We start from the raw sequence: 19,011 nt of genomic DNA, 5'->3' as shown, positions 1-19,011 counted from the left end.
TTTTAACTGAACTTCCGATACACAGAATTGGATTAAACATAATCCTTAGTTGTAATACACTGTCATCTTTGGTCCCATGCATAGCCCTCTTTAATTCTAATTTCCTTATTTATGTATTTACCCCTTTATAATTTAATGCACACCCATGAATCTACCACCCAACCCAGTGCCTAGAACATTGATAATCAAGCACCTCTGTGCCCCTTGTGTCATCTCCGCCAATCTGCACCCTTGCTGAAAGGCAACCACTCTCAGAATTTTGTGCTTATTATTCCTTTGCTCTTTTCCTTATAGATTTTTTGTACATAGATGTGTGCCTCAATAATGCCTTGTTTCATTTTAGTTGTTCTGCAACTTCCCAAATTACATACTCCTATGCCAGTACCACTCAGTGTCATTGCTACAGCGTTAAGTAACCTGATATCTGGTAGGCAAGTCTTTCTGTCCCCAAATTCCTCATTCCTTTTTAGAAGGAGATGCCACAGGGAATTGGGGACCCATTTCTGAGGACTTCACCCTGCCCTGGATGAAATTAGCACCAACTGTCTCTGCAAGCACGCTTCTGCTTCCCCTGCCTGGTCTCCGATGTTGGATGTGTTTCTTTCAGTACCTGTAGGGGCAGCTGGGTTGTTCCAGTGCTGCAGTGACAGGGAACACTGCAGAGGTTGGGAACATCCGTGGAGCAGGGTGCATGCCAACCCAGAGGCACCCCCACCTGACACTCTCCCCATGTGACAAGGGCTGTCCCATCCAAGGCCAGCGTGTCCAACCATCGTGCAGCTCCCCGGGGCAGGCTCCAAGTCAGACTTTCTGGGACAATTTTAAGCTGAGTTAGGAGTATCCTCTACCAGACCAAGGAACTGGCACAGTGTGTTGCTAATTCTATCTGCCTGCAGGACCTTGCCAGGGTTCTTCAGTGGACTCAGGACAATATGAAAGAGCTACTTTTTATTCATTACCTGCATCAGAGGACCTGGGCTGCATTTTCCTTTGTAGAGATGCAGGCTCATTTCAGCTGCCTCCTCTCTCCCGAACACTGGGTTTCTCATTCTCATTGACCCAGCACCCACAGTATCCAAAGCAGAGCGGTAAGGGCTGGACAGCTAGCACGAGACCCAGCCCTGCCTGTGGGAGCCCATAGGGGCGAGGACAGCTCCAGCAACAGGGAGCAGTTCTACAGAGATTCAGGGTGGTCACGGATTTCCTGAAGTTTGAGGGCAGGGAGACCACATTTCCCAAACTCCAAATTAGGACAATGAGGTCTGGCAGCAGGACAGAATATTTCAAACTAGGATCATCTCATAAAACTCATAGGTTTAGTCACCATAATGACGAGAACCACTCACAGGCCTCTGCCTGGGAGGGTCTGATGAGGTTGTGGAGAAGGGCTCACAGCAGCAGGTGTGAGCTGTGTTTCATGGGGACAGGGAAGGGCAAGGAGACCTAGGGAGGCTGCGTTCATAATGGAGTCAGGAAGACAGAAAGAATGGAACACAGAGATGTTTAGGATGTGGACATGAAAGCACTTGGGGGTAGATTGGGCTTGGAGAGCAGAGGAGGGACATCGTGAGTGTGTCTGAAGGTCTCAGCCTGTTAACACAGCTACAAAGACAGGGCTCCCACTAGGGAAGTACAGCAGTAAGGAGGAAGGGCAGGGAACTTGGTTTCACTGCAGAGAGTTGACATGTTTATGAGGCCACGGACAGGCCATGTGGACCAGTGTATTAGAATCACTCAGATCATGTTAAAATGTTGCTTCTGATGCAGTAGGTCAGGGTGGAGCACAAGATCCTGCATTTTCAACAGGCTCCCAGGTGACACTGGTGCTGCCAGTCCACAGATCAGGTAGCCAGGCTAACGAGGGTCCCAGACAAGAATCGGGCAGAGATCGCATGTGACAACGTCCCTAATTTGGATAAGGAGTTAAGTACCTGTTGAACTGAGGCATGTAGTGTCATTTTTCATTTCCCCCCACAAGAAAAATGTCTCAACTTCCAGAAAAACCATTATCGATCATCTTGATCAGAATCCAGGGATGCAAAAATGGAAGGGGAGATGTGCCTTTATATAATTTTTTTCATATGAAGAACTGATTCCTCTAACTTTCACAGGTATGACTTTGGTTGTAAGCAGTTGGGCAGAGCCATATTTTTCTTTCTGCCTCTTTGGAAGTGAATTTTCTGATGAGGTTAGCTCCTTCTCTCCATTTCACCCATGCGCTCACCAGCACAAGGTGGCAGGGTCTGCAATCAGACAGGAAGTGGCTGGTGTTGCGGTAATATTAGAGTCAGGGCAGCTCTGTGCCTTCATCACATCATGGCAGGGGAAGAATCAGAAGGTTCAGAACCCTGGAGACCAGGACTCTCATGCCTCCTCCTCATAATACCTGGACACAGGTATTCTCAAGCATGTCCATTAGTATGAATTGAAGTCAACATGTGCCCCCTGCCAGGGGTCAGTCTCATTTTGAGACCTCAGTCTGCCTGCAGAAATAATCTGTGAAGGGATTTCAGGCATGGGCCCAAGGTGCAGGGGGATGTATGTGGTTCCTCTGAGAACAAGGAGGCCGTGTCCTGCCCAGGGTTGTCTCTGCAGACACCTCCTCCCTCTGCTCATATTCAGGGAAGGGTTGCAATTTGGCTCCTGTATATTGGGCTCATTTTGAACTTTAATGACACCAAAAACAAAACAAAACAGTTGATTTTGTGACTTGATTTCCTTTGGGAGTTTTAAATAAATATTACTATAGAAATATCATTCTCCTTGTCCAAGGCCTCTCTTCTAAGAGGTATGAAGACAGAGGGGAATCATATTGGATCCTGGCCTTTCCTCCATGGCTCATGGAGATTTTGTGGGAAGGCCAGTCAAGCATATGGGTGCCCCACGCAGACAGGTTTGAAAGACCTGCCTGAGAAGGGGGTTCTGGTTACATCCTTGCCACCCCACTAAATGCTCCCCAAGTCTGTGGGGCTCTATGATTCACCACAAGAGAGGGAGCCCCAGCATTTCAGAACTGACCAGATGCTTAGAGAAAATCTCATTCAGTGGCCTCAGACAGGAAAGAGAAGCTCGGAGAGGGAAAAAATGTAGAATCCCAAGGGGTTAATGGAGGAACCGAGGCTCAAACCCCTGTCTTCTGAACCCAGTCACCTCTGCCTCCACCTCCCTGCCTTCCTTGGCCTGAGGAGTGGCATTCACTGCAGCAGCCCAAGTCACAGCCAGCCTTTCATCCCTGAGGCCCTGGGCTCAGGAGATCTCAGACTCAATCCTGTGGAGAGAAGACGGAGCAACCTGTTGGATTGGAAACTGACCCCAAGTCCACGTCCACAGAGATCAAGGCTCCTGGACCCGAGTCCAGTCCTCTGTTTTTCTCCCACTTTCCTTCAATTTCCAACCAGGGTTCCAGGCTTGCTACCAACATCCCAAGAGTGATATTTTTCGAAGGACACCATCTACCCATTGTATCAACCCCAGAGAATCTTCTTCCACAGACCCAGGGAGACCAAATAACAACAGCAAAGCAAACATCGATGGCATCTGAGCATGTGCCAGGCCATGCTTTAATCCTTTCCGTAGGTTACCTCCTTTAATTCGCACAAGCACCATCAGAGACGGGTCCATGAGCTGAGTTTGCTAGGACCTTGGCTGGGATAGGACTCGAATTCCTCTGTGAAAACAGAGCCCACTCCGACCCCTTCCATGGATAGATTAGTGGTGAATCTAGCTCTGCTTTTGATGGTAAGAGGCTAGTGAAAGAGTCTGGCTTGGGCCTTGCATTAGGGTGGAGACTGAGCTAGGATTTCCCTCCAATACAGCCCCCCACGCCCCATCCCGGGCTCTCAAAGGCTGGGCAAGGGATGGGACCTTCTTCTACCTCTTCACTCCCTGCCCAACCCAAACACACAGAGGTTTCTCCAAGATGTGTATGCTTCAAGGTCAAGAAGACCCAACAGTGGTCCAGGACACAAACCCCAGTAGGACCTGAGTCTCCAGCGCCTGCCTGAAGCCAATCATTCTTCCTCACAGCTGGGAGGGGGTCAATAGTGAACACCCATGTGGTTCAACAGGGCTGGGGTGCAGCAGCAAGCCAGCAGTGGACAGGCAGCTGAGTGCTGCTGAGCTGTTGGCCAGGAAGGCAGATGCCTATGGAAGGAAGGCTGCCAGAGAGGGGTTCAGGTCTCCAGACCCCTTGTTCCTTTGACAATGCTAGTGTGAGCCCATGGCTAAAATGAGCCTCACCTGTAAAGCTGAGTGAGGCCTCAGTTCAGCCAGTCCTGCCTTTGATAATAACAGCAGCTTACAGCCAGCCCTGCCCTTGGGCCTGGTTCAGCCCCACCTCCCCGAGGAAACCTGCCTGGCCTCCATCCAGAGCTCAGAAGCCACGTCTCCCCAGGTCTGCAAGGCTCCTCTAACATTTATCTCACAGGCATCACTTGCCTTGCCATTCACTTTTTCATGTGCATTTTTTTTCTATCAAATCTAATTTGATTTGGTACAATCAAGGCCCTTTCACTGCCAGGATTAAATGTGATTTCTGTTCTGCCAAACGTAAACCAGTGGAGAGGAGCCTCAGCCATTATGCCAAGCCATTTGCCACTCTGATGGAGACACAGGCTGGAGAAGGAAGGCGAGGCCACTTTGCCAGCTGGTGGCTGAGACTTGCCAGGCACTCAGGGCTCCCAGCTGCCCAGCTGCATGGCAGGTCAGGGAAAGGAGGACAAATCTTCTCTTAGGCCCTGCAGTGGAACTGAGGTCTAAGAACTGAGAACCGAACCGAATTCCAGAAGCTGTTTATTCCCAGTTCATTTCCTAGTCCCTAGCCCTGCCCCTCCCACAGCCCCTCACCAGCTGCCCCATTGGCCCGCCTGACCCCATACCCTTGGTTCCTGGGAAGAGTGAATTGTTCAGCTGGATGAGGAGGGAGGAGAAGAAAAAGAAGGCTGGTGGGTTGAGCAGATCTGAAGAGACGGCCATGTGGCCGTGGAGGTTTCCCTGAGGGGAAATAATGGTTATAGTCGGTGGGGATGGGGGTGGAGTGTGGTAAGTCATTGGTCAGAGACTGGGGTGCAGGAATGTGTTTAGGAGTGATGCTGAGGTTCATGGTGGCCCAGGTAATAGTGGCTGGGTGGAGGAGAGAGTCCCTGGGATCTGGCAGTCAAGAATCAGGAGCCTGAGTGATGAGAAAGTGATCCCTGTGGAGGAGTCATCAGGGCGTGACAGGTGTGGGTGGAGAGGGGGTGTGGGACGCCAGGCCAAAGCCCTGACAAACGCGGGGCCAGCGGTCAGTGGATGACAGCATCAAGGAGTGGGGAGAGGGCTGAGCCAAGTGGTGTGAACCACATAGGAAGGGGGATTTCTCACAAACAGAAGGTGGGTGTGGAGCTTTGTATATGGCAGAGGAGCCAGGAGGGGCCCTGCCCTGCCTCCAGGCCTGAGTGAGCACGCAGCCCCCAGAGAAGGTGGAAGGGCAATGGGGTGCCGGGACAGAATGCTTGGTCCAGTTAAGGCAGTTGAGGGGAGCTCACAGAGAAGAAGCTGGGGTTGCAGTTTTCTGTATGTGGAGTGGCAGTTCCAAAGGGTGCAGTGGAAGATTTGAGTGGTGGGGAAGCTAAGGGCTGGAGTCAGAGGTAAGGGGGACAGAGCATCACGTGGGGATGGCTCTTTAGCAAAGTCAGCTGCTAGAAAGAGGTTCTACTAAGCATCAGGATCCAACAGAACTTTAAATTGTTCCATTCTACCTTCCTTCACTTCAGGGTTATATTCACTCTCTTCTTTTCCTGGAGGTGGGTATCATCCTGTTTCTAGGGCTCCTTTTTCATTTTGCTGGAATGCCTCCTTGAGTAACTTTCAGACTAGGTGGACAGAAGCTCTTCTTTCAGAGCCACTGCACACATCCAGAAAGGAAGCTGCTGTTTGCTCTGCAACAGTGTAGCTCCCCTTAGCCCGGGAGGGTGAGGAGTCTTTGGGTGAAAATATTTTGCCAGACACACTCTCCTGTCAGTTCTGAGTCAGGGAGCTGACAGGAAGGCCAGACCCTTGAGTTCTTCATCTAAGTGGAGGTGTCTTTCCCACAAATCCTGCCCACCTCTGCTGTGGTGGTTTTGCCCATGCTCTATTCAGCTTCTCTATTGGACCTTGACACCTCCAGGAGCCCCTCCCAAAGGCTGCCCTGCTCAAACAGAACTGGATCAGGCTCTGCAGCTGGGGCAGATGGGAACACAACTGTCCCAGATGTTGGGATTACAGTTCTTTAAGGATTACCCCATGTTTGCTCCTTGGAGCTTGGGGTTTCTCTGGTACTCTTTTGGTGAGAGCCCTGCACATCCCTGGTATACAAGGCTACTGGTCTCACTGCTTGATTTCTCCACCATCCTGTCACACCTGCTTCCTGTCTTCCTGGAATTTACCATAATGTCTGGCTGCTGATGGCCTTTCTTGTTTTCCAGCACTCTTATCCTGTCCCTCGTGCACACGCATGCACACATGAGCGAATCTTCTGTCATCTCAGAGAGACACTGGGTAGGAGGGGTGCAGTGTGTGGGCCGAGGCTGCCCCCTTGATCACACTGCCTTCGTCTTTGGAACAGTCCCACACAGTTCAGCTGGAACATTTGAATGGAACTTTTCAAGCACTCCCTGTTCTGGGTTGTCCCCTTTGGAGGTTTCTCACATCCTTGCTTTGCAGCGTTGCTAGGGAAGGCCATGCATTATTTAGGACTATTTTCCTGTGCAACACTCCTCTGTGCACAAGAAGTAACTTGATAGCTCCCTATCCCAGGGAAAATGAGGGCCCCACCTGGGCTGTGGGGACCATCTGTGTGGATGACGCTTGTTGGCACAGAGTTCATCTGAAGATGCTGCTTGTGTCCCAGCTGTAGTCACAACCCTTTTTGCTGGGGAAACAGTGAAGCTTGTCAACAGAAAACTCTCCGAATTCCAAATGCTTCTAGATGGGAGCTGAGGTCTCTGTTGACCATGACAGGGCCAGTCGGTACAGGGATGCCATATTTTAGAAGTAGCATTACTACAGGTAATGATACACTTGACAATTTGCATGATTAAGTGGATTGACACCTAACAGGTGCAGACCCAGACGGCAGAGGAGCCAAGTCACTGAGGAAGAGGCGACACTTGATTTGAGTCCAGAAAGATGAGGCATGTTCCTGGCAGGAAGTACAAGGAATGGTGTTCTAGGCAAAAGGAGCAGCATGAGGGGAGTCTTAGGGGCATGAAAGCAATTCTGAGGCTTCAGACACCAAAACCATAGTCTGTGGATAACTGATGAGTACAGTGTCTGCCACAGAGTGTGTGTGTACTTGCACATGTGTGTGGCTCCTCCTCATTTCATTCCCTGAAAACAAACAGTGCCCAGGTCTATTTGAGTCCAGCTTTCAGGGCTGTCACTCAAACCCTCCCCCATCTGCTGACCATTGTCTAAAATTACCACAAGAGAATTTCACCTCTTGACCCTAAGATGTTGATCTTTTTTCAAAATATAAATACAGGGTTGGGGTAGGGTAGTGACTTGTGTCTTGGCATCTTCTCACTGCAGGCAGAGAAGACTTCAGAGGGCTCAGGGAAGCAGCTTAGGCCACCAATCTCTGTGCCAAGATCTCCACCCATTTCCGTCACAGAAACAGGCCATCATAAGTGGATGCAGTAACTTTCCTCATTTTATTGATAGCTAAACAGAGTCCCTGGGAAGTCCAATGGCTCACCTAGGGTTGTGCAGGTGGTTAGTGATGGAAAATTAAGGAATATTCAGATCACTGGAGAACTTTTGAAATGATTACCTTGTCATATTTTTAGCACAGAACCAGACATCCATCCCTGGCTCCAGGAAATCTTCATCAAGAGCAGAACATTGTTGTCAATTAGGATGATGTACTGAGGCATTTGTAGAACCACAATAAGTAAATTATGACTATTTTTAAGGGTGCTTCTTGGGCTGATGGCCTGAAATAAGACACATTTTAGAGAGAACACCTTTAAGGCAAGGGGCCTGTTATGTCATACCATCATCACAACAGCCCATAGATGGAGGTGTTGCTATCCCCATTTTACAGATGATAAAAATGTGGAGCCACATTTTTGTCCTCTATTGAGTGGGTGGTGGGAGCAGAAGCTAGGATTCCAAGCTAGCTCCTTCCCCCTATTTTTCCCATTAGGGCAGGCAGGCAAATGCTTCATTTGTGTTGCGTCTCACCAAGTACTTCTGTCAGTGATTTTTTTTTTTAATGTAAACTTGTTTTTGAAGTATAAGATATATGTAGACAGCACACAAATCTTAAGAGTGCTGCTTGATGATGTTTACAAACAACACACTAGTAGAACCAGAACTCAATTCAAGCAGCAGAAAATTCCAGCCCCCTCAGGAATCCCTCATGCCTCCTGCCCATCACTACTCCCTTAAGGTCACCTCTGCCCTAACTTCATCACCTTGCTTTTGCTTCTATACAGAAGATGTCACACAAAATGTGCTTTATTTCACTCAAAATTATGTCGAAAGATTCCTCCATGCTTTTATGTATATTTGTGGTTCCTTCATTCTCGTGGCTGATTAGTGTTCTATATGAAGTTACACAATTTATTTTTACATTCCACTGTTGATGGACAGTAGAATTGTTGCTTTCAGTTTGGTGCTGTTACAAGTGATGCTCCTATGAGCATTTGTGAATGTACATTTTGGTGAACATGTATATGCTTTTCTGTTAGGTGTTTACCCAGGAGATTCAGCAGTTTTAGTCAATGTGCCTAGTTTTCCAAAGTGGTTGTGCAGTTCACATTCCCACTAAAAGCGTTGTGAGCATTCCAGTTGCTCTACATCCTCATGAGCACTTAATACTATCTTTTTCATTTTAGTCATTCTTTTTTTTTTCTTTCTTAATTTCAATAGTTTTGGGGGTACAGGTGGTTTTTGGTTTCATAGAAAAAATCTTTAGTGGTGATTTCTGAAATTTTGATGCACTACTCAATGTGTAGTCTTTTATCCCTCAACTCCCTCCCACTCTTTCCCCCAGGTCCCTAAAGTCCATTATATCTTTTTTTTTTTTTTTGAGATGGAGTCTCACTCTGTTGCCCTGGCTGAAGTGCAGTGTCACAGTCTCGGCTCACTGCAACCTCCGCCTCCCAGGTTCAAGCGATTCCTCTGCCTCAGCTTCCCAAGTAGCTGGGACTACAGGTGAGCGCCACCATGCCCGGCTAATTTTTGTATTTTTAGTAGAGATGGGGTTTCACCATATTGGCCAGGCTGGTCTCAAACTCCTGACCTCGTGATCCGCCTGCCTTGGCCCCCCAAAGTGCTGGGATTACAGGTGTGAGCCACCGTGCCCAGCTTCATTATATCATTCTTACAACTTTGCATCCTCATACCTTAGCTCCCATTTATAAGTGAGAACATAGATGTTTGGTTTTCCATTCCTGAGTTACTTCTCTTAGAATAATGGTCTCCAACTTTATCCAGGTTGCTGTGAATGCCATTATTTCATTCCTTTTTATGGCTGAGTAGTATTCCAAGGTGTGTGTATGTATATATTATCACATTTTGTTTATTCACTCATTCACTGATGGGCATTTAGGCTGTTTCCAAAATTTTACAATTGTGAATTGTGCTGCTATAAACATGCATGTGCAAGTGTCTTGTTCACATAATAACTTATTTTCTTCTGGGTAGATACCTAATAGTGAGATTGTTAGATCAAACAGTAGTTCTACTTTTAGTTCTTTAAGGAATCTCCACACTGTTTTCCATAATGGTTGTACTGGTTTACATTCCCACCAGCAGTGTAAAAGTGTTCCATTTTCACCACATCTACACAAACATCTGCTATTTTTTGACATCTGTTATTTCTTAAATTATGGCCATTCTTGCAGGAGTATTTCATTGTGGTTTTAATTTGCATTTCCCTGATAATTAGTGATGTTGAGTATTTTTTCATATGTTTGTCAGCCATTTGTATATCTTCTTTTGAGAATTTTCTATTCATATCTTTTATCTACTTTTTGATGGATTATTTGTTTTTTTCTTGCCAATTTGCCTGAGTTCCTTGTAGATTCTGGATATTAGTCCTTTGTCAGAGGCACAGTTTGTGAATATTTTCTCCCACTCTGTGTTTACTCTGCTGATTATTTCTTTTGCTGAGCAGAAACTTTTTAGTTTAATTAGGTCCCATCTATTTATCTTTGTTTTTATTGCATTTGCTTTTAGGTTCTTGGTCATGAACTTTTTGCCTAAGCCAATGTCTAGAAGAGTTTTTCCTGTTATCTTCTAGAATTTTTATGGTTTCAGGTCTTAGATTTAAGTTTTTGATCCATCTTGAGGTGATTTTTGTATAAGATGAGAGATGAGGATCCAGCTTCATTCTTCAACATGTGACTTGTCAAATCCCAGCACCATTTGTTGAATAGGTTGTCCTTTCCCCACTTTATGTTTTTGTTTGCTTTGTCAAAGATCGGTTGGCTGTGAGTATTTGGCTTTATCTCTGGGTTCTCTATTCTGGTCCATTGGTCTACATGCCTATTTTTATACCAATACCATGCTGTTTTGGTAACTATAGCCTTGTAGTATAGTTTGAAGTTGGGTAATATGATGCCTCCAGATTTGTTCTTTTTGCTTAGTCTTGCTTTGGCTATGTGAGCTCTTTTTCGGTTTCATATGAATTTTAGGATTGTTTTCTCTAGTTTTTTGAAGAATGATAATGGTATTTTGATGGGAATTGCATTGAATTTGTAGACTGCTTTTGACAGTGTGGTCATCTTCACAATATTGATTCTACCCATCCATGAGCATGGGGTATGTTTCCATTTGTTTGTGTCATCTATGAATTCTTTCAGCAATGTTTTGTAGTTTTCCCTGTGGAAATCTTTCACCTCGTTTGTTAGGTGTATTCCTAAGTATTTTTCTTTTCTTTTCTTTTTTTCTTTCTTTTTTTTTTTTTTTTTTTTTTTTGCAGCTGTTGTAAAAGGGATTGAGTTCTTGATTTGATTCTCAGCTTGGTCACTGTTGGTGTATAGCAGTGCTACTGATTTGTGTACATTGATTTTGTATACTGAAACTTAACTGAATTCATTTATCAGATCAAGGAGCTTTTTAGATGAGTCTTTAGGGTTTTCTAGGTATATAGTCATATCATCGGCAAATAGCAACAGTTTGACTTCCTCTTTACAGATTTAGATGCCCTTTATTTCTTTCTCTTGTCTGATTGTTCTGGCTAGGACTTCCAGTACAGTGTTGAATAGCAGTGGTGAAAGTGGGCATCCTTGTCTTGTTCTAGTTCTCAGGGGGAATGCTTTCAACATTTCTCCATTCAGTAGTATAATGTTGGCATGGGTCTGTAAGAGATGGCTTTTATTACCTTAAGGTATGTCCCTTCTATGCCAATTTTGCTGAGGCTTTTAATCATAAAGGGATGCTGGATTTTGTCACGTTTTTTCTGCATCTATTGACGTGCTTATATGATTTTTGTTTTTAATTATGTTTATGTGATGTATCACATTTATTGACTTTTATATGTTAAACCATCCCTGCATGCCTGGCATGAAACCTGCTTGATCATGGTTAATTATCTTTTTCCATATGCTGTTGAATTCAGCTAGCTAGTATTTTGTTGAAGATTTTTGCATGTATGTTCATTAGGGATATTGGTCTGTAGTTTTTGTTTTTTGTTATGTCCTTTCCTGGTTTTGGTATTACGGTGATACTGGCTTCATAGAATAATTTAAGGAGGATACCCTCTTTCTCTATCTTTTGGAATAGTTTCAGAAAGAGTAGTATCAATTCTTCTTTGAATACCTGATAGAATTCAGCTGTGAATCCATCTGGTCCTTGACTTTTTTTTTGGTGGAAATTTTTTTATTACCATTTCAATTTCACTACTTGTTACTGGTCGGTTCGGAATGTCTATTTCTTCCTGATTTAATCTAGGAAGGTTGAATATTTCAAGAAATTTATCTATCTCCTTTAAATTTTCTAGTTTGTGTGTGTAAAGGTGTTGATAATCCCCTTGAATGCACTTTTGTATTTCTGTGGTATCAGTTGTAATATCTCCTGTTTTGTTTCTAATTGAACTTATTTGAATCTTCTCTTGTCTTTTCTTGGTTATTCTCATTAATGGTCTATCAATTTTGTTTATCTTTTCAAAGAACTGGCTTTTTGTTTTATTTATCTTTTGTATTTTTTGTTTCAATTTCATTTAGTTCTACTGTGATCTTTGTTATTTATTTTCTTCTGCTGAGTTTGAGTTTAGTTTGTTCTTGTTTCTCTAGTTCCTTGAGGTGTGACCTTAGATTGTCTATTCATGTTCTTTCAGCTTTTTGATGTAGGCATTTAACGCTATGAGCTTTCCTCTTAGCACTGCTTTGACTGTATCCCAGAGGTTTTTATAAGTTGTGTCACTATTATCATTCAATTCAAAGAATTTTTACATTTCCATCTTGATTTCATTGTTGACCCAAAGATCATTCAGGAGCAGATTATTTAATTTCCATGTATTTGTATAGTTTTGAGGGTTCCTTTAGGAGTTAATTTCCAATTTTATTCCACTGTGGTCTGAGAGGATACTTGATATAATTTTGATTTTCTTAAATTTATTGGGACTTGTTTTGTGGCCCGTCATGTGGTCTATCTTGGAGAATGTTCCATGTGCTGAAGAAAAGAATGTATATTCTGCAGTTGTTGGGTAGAATGTTCTGTAAATATCTGTTAAGTCCATTTGTTCTAGGGTATAGTTGAACTCCAATGTTGCTTTGTTGACTCTGTCTTGGTGAACTGTCTAGTGCTATCAGTGCAGCATTGAAGTCCCCCACTATTGTTGTGTAGCTGTCTATCTCATTTCTTATGTCTAGTCATAATTGTTTTATAAATTTGGGAGCTCCTGTGTTAGGTACATATATATTTAGGATTGTGATATTTTCCTCTTGGACTGATCCTTTCATTACGCTATAATGTCCCTCTTTGTATTTTTTTTTTTTTTTTTTTTTTTTTTTGAGACAGAGTCTCTCTCTGTCACCCAGGCTGGAGTGCAGTGGTGTGATCACAGCTCATTGCAAGCTCCACCTCCCAGGTTCACACCATTCTCCTACCTCAGCCTCCCGAGTAGCTGGGACTACAGGCGCCCGCCACCATGCCCAGCTAATTTTTTGTATTTTTAGTAGAAATGGGGTTTCACCATGTTAACCAGGATGGTCTCGATCTCCTGACTTTGTGATCTGCCCGCCTTGGCCTCCCAAAGTGCTGGGATTACAGGCCTGAGCCAACACGCGTGGCTCCCTCTTTGTCTTTTTAAACTGTTGTTGCTTTAAAACCTGTTTTGTCTGATAAAAGAATAGCTACTCCTGCTTGCTTCTGGTTTCCATTTGCGTGGAATATCTCTTTCCCCACTTTACCTTAAGTTTATGTGAGTCCTTATGTGCTAGGTGAGTCTCTTGAAGACAGCAGATACTTGGTTGGTGGATTTTTATTCACTTTGATGTGATACTCTCCTGCTTCCCCTAGGGACAGGGCTACCTGAGAGCTGGACTGCAAAAATTGTTATTGCTCTTCTGGGTCTAACCATGCAGTGGGGCTACCAGGCTCTGGGCTGGTGCTGGGAAATGTTTGCAAAGAGTCCTATGATGGGATCTGTCTTCAGGTCTCCCAGCTGTGGATATCAGCACCTGCTGTGGTGGAGGTGGCAGGGGAGTGAAGTAGACTCTGTGAGAGTCTTTGGTTATAGATATGTTTAGTGTGCTGGCTTTCTCTAATGCTGGTTATGCTAGCAGTGAGGTTGTAATATGAACAGACTTGGGACCCACTTGCTAGCCAGGATTTGGCAGGCAGTGGAATTAGCTCCTATTTCTCCTTCCTTGGAGCAAGGTTGTTCTGTCATGAGTTGCTGTAATGTCCTGAGTTGGTTGGCCTCCAGCCAGGAGGTGGCACTTTCAAGAAAGCACCAGAGTTTTTTTTCTGTCTCACAGAATTTGCAGTGGCCTGCTGCTTCTTTTCATTAGGTTATCTTAATTACGTCTGAGAGTTACAGACTGAATAAAAATTTAGAAGTAGACAAACATATGAGTCCTCATTTTTACGTTAATATATAAATTAAATATAAGTAGACAATAAAAAGTAGAAGAAAAGCCTATTTTTAGAAAAGACCAAATTAATAGCTCCTAACAGTGTCAGGGACATTCAGTGTCAGGGACATCAGGGACGTCTTCATCACTCCAGACTTCAGTCCCAGGCATCACAGAAAAGAGGAAATCATCATTTTAGTCTTCCTTGTTGGTAGGTAGCAGAGTCATATTATGGTATTAATTTCTACTTTCCTGATGATTCATGAAGTTGAGCACTTTTACATATGTTTATTGGCCATTTGGATATTCACCTTTATGAACAATGATTCTTTTTCAGTTTTATCTTTAGTGAAAAAATAGTTCTGAGAATAGCTCCCATGCTGGAAAATTCTGTGCTTCCTTTCCTATCTAGGTGATTATTTCCAAGCTTTGACATTTGGTAGTTCTAAGAAAACTCAAAGCCAGGAGAGATGAGAAAGAAGAGCCAAGGGAATGGGCGCAGCCAACGCTGGGCATTCTCCGATCTCTTAAAGTTCCACAGTGGGGGCAGGAACTCAAGGACTTTCTCTGTGCACTTTGGAATTGTCAGTTTACTCTCCCCTCAGAAGTTAGGAGAGATGATTTATATTTCACATTTAGAGCTAGCAACGTACTCTGAACTCCTTTTCTTTCTTCCTTTGGAATTTAGGCTCTAGATTGATTTCAGTGACTGCAGAGAGATGAAGATAAAAGGCATTCTGTCCTCTTCAGCCCCTAATTGGGCAGGCAAAACACAGGGAGTTGGGTTTGCTGACAAGGCTAAGCATTTTGGGCGTTGAATACCTGTTATGTGCCTAGGGCATTAAAGTGATAAGAAAATCTCTTAAGGTCTGCCAGTGATTTTGAAACTTTAGCATCTCAGTTTTCCTGATGCCAGATGGGGGACAGGGAGTGGGAGAACTGGGTACAAGGGTGTTGTTGGAGGAGAGATGGGGACATCCTGAGGGAGGGTTGTCAAATGTTGGCCTAGGCACAGCGATTGGGTGACTGGGAGGTGAGCGATCAGCCTTCTGCGCCTGGAAAATAGGGCATGGCTGGGCTTGCCCTGTCCAGCCTCATTTTCTATGAGGATCAATATACTGTCTCCATATTTGACTATTCTGGAGATTTTGTACAAGTGAAATTATACAATAAAAATAATAAACAATTTTTTAAAAAAGAGGATACAGAGATGAGTGTTTGAAGCCACTAGTGCTCCCTGCAGATAGCCTTGGGATCTGGCCTCAAGTGAAGCAGAGCTGGATGTACTCTTGTGCACAGCTTCCAAAGCATGCTCCCCGAGCCCCACTTTAATTTTAATGGCTCCCCTTATTAACTCTGCAGCTCAGGTAAATAAAAATTCCTATAAAACATATTCTTGACTCTTGACTACATTCCCATGTAAAAAGTACTTCTCACTGCAGGTTGTGATAAAAAAATGTTTGAAAGCTGCAGGCCTTGGGTGGATCTGTAGAGGGCCTTTCTCTGTGGTACTATTCCTATCACAGCTCTTGTGTTAGTATTTACCACTCAACAGTTTTATTGTATCTTAGTACATTATAGGATGTTTATGAAATATCATTTATTCTATTACCAAAAAAGTATTAAGATGCAGGTTCAGGCTTCCAGGATATTCCTGGAGGATTGGGGAAACCAGGCCTGTACAAACCATACCAGATGCCATGTGACCACCATCATCATCTTCCTTCCAGCTGATGCTAACTGATCAGCACTGTCCTCTCCCCACAAACCTCCAGCCTGTCCTGTTTTATTCCTCCTTTGCCTTTGCCTGTTCTCTCTGCCTAGGATACCCTCCCCATCCTCATGTGCCTTTAACCCTCCTATTCACTCTTCAAAACCCCATTATGTGTCCTCTCTGTGAAGCTTTCAAACAGCTCTTCTATATAAGAAATTCCCAGTTTCTGTACCTGTATATTTAGGAATTATTGCATATATTACACTCTATTAAAATGATTCACCTAGTTAAAATCCCAGATCATGAGCCTCTACCACCCCCCCACCTGCCCCCACCCTCTTCCAGAGCTGCCTCTGGTGCTAGCTTAGTTATCCCTGTATCCGCAGGGCTAATCAGAGGGCCTGGATCAGAATAAGAGCTTAATAAGGGTGTCTGCAATAAACCTAGTTAAACTTGGTTTAACTGGTCCTATGTCCAGTGGTTCCATTATTTATGGATTTTAACTTACAAATTTTTCCAGAACCAGGTGCTGGAAGAAAATGCAACCCGCTGCTGACCATCAAGGAAAGCTATAGGGGAAGTTTCAGGGTTCACAGGCATTTGAGACAGCCTCTCAGAATCTAACCTGTTTGTAGAGGAAACTCCTCTGCAGATCCACCCAGGGCCACCAGCTTTTAAACATTTTCCATCATGACCTGCAGTGAGAAGTCCTTTTCACATTAAGACACACTAGGCCGGGCGCGGTGGCTCACGCCTGTAATCCCAGCACTTTGGGAGGCCGAGAAGGACGATCACGAGGTCAGGAGATAGAGACCATCCTGGCTAACACAGTGAAACCCTGTCTCTACTAAAAATACAAAAAATTAGCCAGGCTGGTGGCGGGCACCTGTAGTCCCAGCTACTAGGGAAGCTGAGGCAGGAGAATGGTGTGAACCCGAGAGGTGGAGCTTGCAGTGAGCCCAGATTGTGCCACTGCACTCCAGCCTGGGCGACAGAGCAAGACTCCAGCTTAAAAAAAAAAGGACACGCTGAACACCTACATCAGAGACTAGAGACATGAAACAATATTTATCCTTGCTATGGGTATTGCTCCCATTTTCTCTTTTTTTAAAAAAAATTCTTGCTGGTCACCACCCATTTAATTGATTTTGTGACTCTTTAATCTCACTGGTTGCATTCCACAGTCTGATGAACACTGCTCTAGGCCTTCAGCTTACATAACCAGAGAAATCTTCTCAGAGGAGAAGCCATTGGCCCTGAAGGCCAGCTCAGAGGAGCGGGCAGGAGGCGGTGTGCAGCGGGGGCTGGGATGAGAAGGTGCCAGGATGGCATGGGGCACACACTAACTGCTTCCCTCTCGTTGCAGCCGAGCCCCTGCCACTGATGGACCTGTGCCGGAGATCCGTCCGCTCGGCCCTGGGCCGCCAGCGCCTGCAGGACATCAGCTCCCTGCCCCTGCCTCAGTCTCTCAAAAACTATCTGCAGTACCAGTGAGCCAAGCCTGATGGGCAGCACACACACAGACACACATCGCAGGGCCCGGCCCGCCTGTCATTCACAGTCCCATGGCACATAGGGGAAAGGATCTACCCTTCTCCTGGCTCCCCAGGACACTCAGTTCTTTCAAAGACCAGAATGTGGTACCAGCTTTGGAAACGAAAGGTCTCTTGCCAACAGTATCTACTGCCCTCGAGGCAGCCCTCCCAAGAGTCCTCCTTCGGAGCCACAGAGAGCCTGGAGTCTGCACCTCCTGGAAATCCTGCCACCAACCAGAACACAGCAGCCACCATATTGATCAGAGAACCTGTTTCCTTATTCAAGAGAATGAATAAAACATTTAGGCAGGAGACTTTCTATTGTGTGCCCCATTGCAGACAGGGCCAGGGAGAAGTTAGACAGTGCAGGGAGAAAATTGCCTCTGAATAATGAATGATGAAAGCAGCCTGATGCCGTGTCCCTCCTGGCCCACACCCCTTGCCAGGGCAGCAGGATTGTCACACCGTTTTAGGACTTTGTGCCACTTTGAGAGACTGTTTCCAGGAGGCCCAACCGCAGACCTGGCAAGTGGACAGTGCAGTGTGGAGACAACTTCCGGCTTACCTCTTTGAACGTTGTTTACCTACCCCTTTCCACGTGCCCCCCTTCCCAGCCACTGACTCACAGTTTTCTGGATGCCCAGACACCTCTGTTCAGGGAAGATGAGTCTGACTGGTTTGCCCCAGGGAAGAGTGTATCCTTACCATTATTTTAAGTAGCATTTGCATTTTAAAAGAGGAATGCGGAGAGGACAGTACTTAGTCCAAAGGTGCTAACGGGGGAACTGGGGGCATTGTGACACCCAAGTCTGATGTGTCCTGGGTTGGGAGGCCTTCCTGGAGTGTCAGGGTCTCTGGGCAACATCCATTCAGGGTGTGGCATGGCTGTCGCAAAGCTTTATTTGAGCAAATTATTTTTTCACTTTAGGAGACTTCTGCGAGTTTGTTTCCTGTTTCAAATGTGTGTGTGATGTGCTCTTTATTTATCAGCTTGAGGTCTGTGGGGGCAGCCTTGTGACTGGAAGGGTGGATATGGGAGACACATTCTCTACCTGCTCCGAGCCTGGTCCTCTCGCAGGAATGCTGCTGCTGCCTCCGCCGCCACTGCTGCCACCACCTCTTATATGTTTCAGACACTCTCTGCCCAGACTCATTTTTAACTGGAAATCATCACAGCAGTGGGATATCAGAGCCCCAGACAGCACTGCCTCTCCCTGCCCGCCCCACTGTCCCCACCTTAATGTGAATTTGATGAATGAGGAGCGTTTCTAATAAAGTTTGTCATTCAGTCCTTCAGCTGCGTATTACATGTTGTTTGGGGAGGGACCCAGAGAGCTTCTTCCATCAACCTGCCTGGTCCGTCCTCAGACCGATAGAAGCCAGGCACGTGAATCCCTCTTTAGACATTTCTTGTCTCGTCTGACTTGTGGTCCTTGCTTGAGCCCAAACCCTATCTATTTTGCAAAGGCCTGCCCTGGACAAGAGAATGTGCCTGTGTCCTGGGTCCATGCAAAGCTGACCTTAATGGTGGAAAAACAACTCAGCTGCCTGTTGCCAGAGCCAAGGGGTAGCCCTGCAAAGGGGCTTAGGGTCAGGCAGGGCAAACCCTATGGAACACCAGTTTCCAAGTGGATTGGAGCTGGGGCTGGATGTGACTGTAGCGAGTGCATGTTGTCACCAAGGAGCAGTGCAAATTGCTGAAGGGTGAGTGTGA

At 45.4% G+C, this 19,011-nt stretch overlaps 1 protein-coding gene across 1 annotated transcript in view; it reads left to right on the top strand.

The window, feature by feature from the left end:
• The window catches only part of SPSB4 (splA/ryanodine receptor domain and SOCS box containing 4), a 90,768-nt gene extending 72,175 nt beyond the window's left edge, over positions 1–18,593 (top strand). The window contains exon 3 of the mRNA XM_003265315.2: positions 17,129–18,593. Within this exon, the coding sequence (XP_003265363.1) occupies positions 17,129–17,256 (128 nt within the window). The 3' untranslated portion in view covers positions 17,257–18,593. The remainder of the gene's footprint in view (positions 1–17,128) is intronic.
• Positions 18,594–19,011: the final 418 nt, after the last annotated feature.

This window comes from Nomascus leucogenys, chromosome 8 (genome assembly GCF_006542625.1).
Source record: "Nomascus leucogenys isolate Asia chromosome 8, Asia_NLE_v1, whole genome shotgun sequence".
NCBI lineage: Eukaryota > Metazoa > Chordata > Mammalia > Primates > Hylobatidae > Nomascus > Nomascus leucogenys.
The sequence above is the reverse complement of the archived record's forward strand: the minus strand, read 5'-3'. Positions and strand labels throughout refer to the sequence as shown.